Source organism: Carya illinoinensis, chromosome 6 (assembly GCF_018687715.1).
Source record: "Carya illinoinensis cultivar Pawnee chromosome 6, C.illinoinensisPawnee_v1, whole genome shotgun sequence".
Lineage (NCBI taxonomy): Eukaryota > Viridiplantae > Streptophyta > Magnoliopsida > Fagales > Juglandaceae > Carya > Carya illinoinensis.
Genome location: NC_056757.1, coordinates 10,435,789 through 10,441,294, shown reverse-complemented (window position 1 = coordinate 10,441,294; position 5,506 = coordinate 10,435,789). Strand labels below are relative to the sequence as shown.

Here is a 5,506-nt window from a genome sequence, read left to right as displayed (position 1 = left end):
AGAACTTATTTACCAAAAGATCTCGAGAAGGGAACTACTGCGGCAAGCAACAAGAGGACTTCCAACGTAGGAATATAGGTTAACTTCTAAGATAATGGTAATGTGGGGTGAACATTATGCGTGAGATACATTGCATCACTTATGTAATATTCTCTCCTTTTTTCTACGAGCATAAATAAATATTTCCAACACTACGTTTTTACCTATATTTTCTCACTGATTTCTTATGCTTTCAATATTTTTTATGCTTAAGTTGGTTTCTACTTTTGATGTGCTATCTTAAATGGGAACCCTGGATGCTAGTGTGTAAGTGTCTTTGGAGTCAACGAGATTCTATAATCATCGCATGGGGTAGAAAGTTTCTCAGGACCATTCCTTGAAGCATTACCGCTACACCACATGAGAATGAGAATGCATCGTGGGGAGTGGAGTGAAAAAATGTCATACTTGGCCTGACCTATCCCCCAGAGTATCACGTGCTGGCGTCTTCAAGTTAGTTGTGGCTGAGTACAGTAGCATCACTAGAGACTAAAGTTTTATTGTTTGTCTATGAACAAGTGTGTACCTATGAGCAACTTAATGATGAATGCCTATAAGCAAAGAACAATACTTGACCCAATACTATTTTTTACAGGTTTTCTATTATATGGAAATGGGTAACTCCTTGCCTTAATAGTACTACTGAGTTGTAATTTATTTTGCATAAAGAGAGTATGTCCCAAGAGGGTTATTCATTGCCATGCTTATATATATATTCACTGAGAGGGTGATTCCTTGCCAGGTTTTGAGGAATGCATGTAGCTGCAAGGAGAGAGGGTGATACCTTTCATGCACCTAAGTATTATTCTAGTATTTACAAGAAATGCTTTCATTGCATCTCCGATAGCATTATCTTTCATTAACAGTCTTGTCATAACTGTCTAATCTACCTATGATTTGGTTCTCGAGACCAAAGACTTTGATACAAGTTTAAACCCTGGCATAACACCTAAGCAAGATAGTCAATCAAAGAAGCCCCAATTTCCTTTACTCTATTGTAAGCAATGAGAGATTGTACAATCATCAAGTTTAGTGGGTTCGCCCCTAAACAACCCATGGACGTAGGTTTTCATTCCAAACCATGTAAATATCTGAATATTTCTCTTTATTTATTTTTTTTTATAAGGTTTGTTTATTATTTATTTCATGGATGAGCATTTAGTACCATATCAACACCCAAACCACTATTGTGGTGTCTCTAACTATATTGTTGGGCTCCAGACATGCTGAAAAAATGCATCAACACTACCCAAGCCAAAGAAACAAGCACAAAGCACACTTCAAAGGTTCCATAGATAACCCACTCATAATATTTAGTTTCTTCATTCAAGCTTGCACATACTTATTTGAGTAGCATTGGGATATTTTGGAGGAACCTATTCATTATCATTCTAAATTTGATGAAAAATGATACGTTCATTCGCCTCGTGTAAGCGCTACGTAAGCGGCTACTGATGTGAAAAAAATAACCAAAACGCATTGTTTTGGACAACCAGGCCTTCCTCTTACCTCACTCTCATTCTTGAATTTTCTTTCTGTGCATGCCTTTCCATGACTATATTTGTTTCTTGACGAAACTGTCCGGACCGAACAGCAAAACTCCATGTTCTACTTTATGTGTAATTCCTCTTTTTCTTTTCTATGTTTTGCTACCTTATTTGGCCTTTCTTTTTCTTTCTATCACTTGCTAAACCCTAACTCTGTTAATTTTTATTTGCGTAGAGTTTAGTTTTTTAGGGTTTAAGGAATGTGCAGATGGGAGGGCTCATAACTGAGATGAGGATTTGGGCCTTTGATTTCATGCTATTTATGATACAAGCCTCTCTCCAATTCTTTGCCTTGGTATTGTTTGATTTTTTTTTTATTTTTTGGGGGGAGGGGGGGGGGGGGTGTTACGGTTTTGTAAAGGTTTTCATTTTCCTGTTTGTTTTGTCATATGAGGTTGAAAACTAACATGGGTTTTGTTTGTATTTTATTTTTTGCTTAAAGCTGTAGTAGATTTTGTCACGAAGGGCCAGTGGATCTAGAATTTTAGAAACTAGAAAATACCCATGAAAATCACCCACTCAGAGGAGAAGACCAGTTTGATGATAATGGCCTCTTGAAGATGGCCCACATGAAGCAAATGGCCCACACAATAAGGATGACCCATGCAAATACCCGCACAGATTCACTTGAAGATTTGAAGACCATGAAGCCGAAGACGAGCTCAAGGGGAAAACCACACCAGTGACACCACAAAGTTGAAGACGAGCTCAAAGACCACTGACCAGAGCACCAACGCAAGAAACACCTTTTGTACACGTGTTCATAAATGTTTACTACTATCTACTAATTTAAATAGCAGCTATGTCCCCCCATCTGCTAATTACTGCCACCACCTTCTACAAAAATTTTCAAGTTATTGCATGCCATGTCTTTATCGGCCCCATTTGTATCACAAACGATGCAAGAAGCACATGATTGGATTTGTAAACGTGTAACCTCTTTGTTATGTTCTTTTTTGGTTTTTTTTTTTTAATGGCAGCTGACATGGCATATGCCGACTCTGACTCTGCAGTGAATGTACATAGCATAATTAAAATTTGATATCATGTTATTGAAAAAGTACTTATCGTCCTTGATTTAGTTCCTAATCATGTGATAGCTTATAAGAAATTATAAGAGAATAATAATTAAAAAGATGAAAAATCAATTTTTTTTTTTTTTTTATCATGGAATTGTGTTCAAGGAGTATGAAAAACACAAAGCGCAATTAAAAATAGAACTTTGCTATACATCATTCTACACCACACACCATTCATATTTTATTTTATTTTTGTTTTATTCCTACTAAACTAGTAGAGTTTTTCTACTTATCACCCATATACCATACATTTGGTAAGGAAAAGGATAAAAAATAATAATAATAATGTGTATGTAGTGTGTGGTGTAAGTATGATGAATAGAATTTTTCTTCAAAATATGTCTAAAGCCTGGAGCCCTTTTTAAGGTTTATTCTTATATTATTATTATTATTATTATTATTATTATTATTATTATTGAAAAAATAATATTTGTAATTATGGAGTGCATAAGTGCGACACAATCCATTTGAAAAAAAGTAAGTAAATACATGATTCATATGAAAAAAATAATTTTTTAATAGTGGTCCTCATTTTTTTCAAACGATTGCTTGGTAATTGCGTACTTAACAACTATATGTGGTATTTCTCATATGACTAGAGTAATATTAGATAAATCTTAAGTAGACAAATTTCGTTTAAGCAGTTTTTAAAAAAGTGGGCCACATTAAAAAAAAAAAAAAAAAAAAAAAAAAAAAAAAAAACTTATACTGGGTTGTTTAGAAGATGTTTCATCTCATCTCGTTTCATCTCATTTCTAAAAATTACTCAAATACAAACATTGTTCAATTTTAAATATTTAACATTTTCATCTAATTATTAAAACTTTTCTAACTTCTAAATAAAACACAAAAAATAATTTAATTTTTTCAACTTTCAAAATAAATATAATCTTAAAAAATTATATTCTAATAATATTTTTAAATTTATAATATTTTTATTTAATTTTTTCTTACTTTTTAAAATCTAATAAAAAATTATAATCTAAATTATTTTATTATTATTTACAAATTAATTCATTATTATTTATAAATTTTTCAACCATTAAATCATTACTCGTGTGCCTAAAGACCGCCACACTGGGCCCTGGCCCACTGCACTACCTCTCGCGACCTCGCCCCAATTGATCCTTTAATTTCTTTCCTTCCGCCTCGATCCGTAAAAGACTCCCTTCGGAAGAAAAGCACCAAAGAAACAAAAGTTCGAAGCGCATCCAACACGAAAAGCAGGAAACCGAAGCGCAGCAGATCTACAGAGGAAAATGGCACTGGAGTGGGTTGTGCTGGGCTATGCAGCCGGCGCCGAGGCCGTCATGGTTCTGCTGCTTACCCTCCCGGGGCTGGAGGGGATCCGTAAGGGGCTCATCGCCGTCACTCGTAACCTTCTGAAGCCGTTCCTCTCGGTGGTGCCGTTCTGCCTCTTCCTGCTCATGGACATATACTGGAAGTACGAGACCAGGCCCCAGTGCGAGTCTCCTGACTCCTGCAGCCCCTCCGAGTACCTCCGCCACCAGAAGTCCATCATCAAGAGCCAGCGCAACGCTCTACTCATCGCCGCCGCTCTCGTCTTCTATTGGATCCTCTATTCTGTCACCGGTCTTGTCGTCAGAATTGAGCAGCTTAACCAGCGTCTCAAGGCCCGCCGGGACTGATGCGTCGAGATAAGTCTATGGGATCTATCTTCTGCATTTTCATTACAAGTTTTATATGTTGGGTCATGTAAACTATAGTATGCCTTTTTCTTTTTATTTTTTTACTGGCTATCGAATTTGAGGATTATTGAGTTAATGCTAATGATAATCGTGGTTTTGATTTGTAAAATTTCTTGATTCGTGTATGGATAAATTTGGGGTTACGATTATGTGTCCTGTTTTATTTTTGTTTTTGTTTTTTCATAAAGAAAACAACCCACCCCCCGGCCGACCCCCCGTCCCGGGGAAGGGGGGGGGGGGGGGGGGGTGGGGGGGGGGGGGGGGGGGCGGGGATGAACAAATGTGTTTGGAGCTTTTATTTTGGGAACCCAATTTCTAGAACCAAATGCATTTATGGTTTTCTCATATTGCATCAATTGTTAATGGTGTTGTCAGTCCATTTTGAAAAAATAATGGGGTTACTCTGCCTTGGCTTAAGAGACTGACTAGTGTAGTTGTTGAAGAAATTTATCTAATTACTAGTTTTCAGATCATGTTTCTGGAATGTGGGATAAGGATTATCTTCTGCTCTATTGGTCTTAAGGCATCCATTAATAGTTTGTGGAACTTTCATGTTGGATTAAATGTACTTGTGGCAGTCATGTACCAGCTTAGTTTGGTCGCTTTAAGCGAGCTTGAGCTAGCTTTAAATTTATGCTGAACCAGACCCAAACTTATATTCTGTTTGAGTTTTGATTCATTTTTGAGCTTTTTTATTTGAAATTTAAAATCAGAATTTCATTAAATAGGATAAAAAAAAAAAAAAAAGTTTCAGCCATAATGGTCGGCTGGATACAGATTTGCACTTCCTCAATATCTATTACATCATTATCACCAAAAAGCGCGTTCTTAGCTAACATGTGTGCGGAATTGTTCCACTTCCCTTCTCACATGGTGTACATCCCAGCTTGGGAAAAACAGATAATAGCCTCTTAGTATCCTCAATCAACAAGTCCACCCTACTCCAGAGGATGGTCTGTTTCCTAAGAGCGTCCACTACCAGAAACAGTCTCCCTCAAGGAGTTTTTGCTGTAGTCCCAGGTCTTGGCAGAATTTTACTGCAAAAAAAGCAGCTATAGCCTCAGCTGTAACATCAGCTTTCTAACCTTGGTGTCACCCTTAGATCAGCTAGAACTTGGCCCTTATGATCGCA

General features: G+C 36.7%; 1 protein-coding gene across 1 annotated transcript; it reads left to right on the top strand.

Annotated features, from left to right (window-relative positions):
- The first annotated feature begins 3,807 nt into the window (after positions 1-3,807).
- On the top strand, positions 3,808-4,483 carry LOC122312863. Its single transcript, XM_043127521.1, has one exon. It carries the CDS (start codon positions 3,925-3,927, stop codon positions 4,312-4,314), a length of 390 nt encoding a protein of 129 aa, XP_042983455.1. The 5' UTR covers positions 3,808-3,924; the 3' UTR covers positions 4,315-4,483.
- The last annotated feature ends 1,023 nt before the right edge of the window (positions 4,484-5,506 follow it).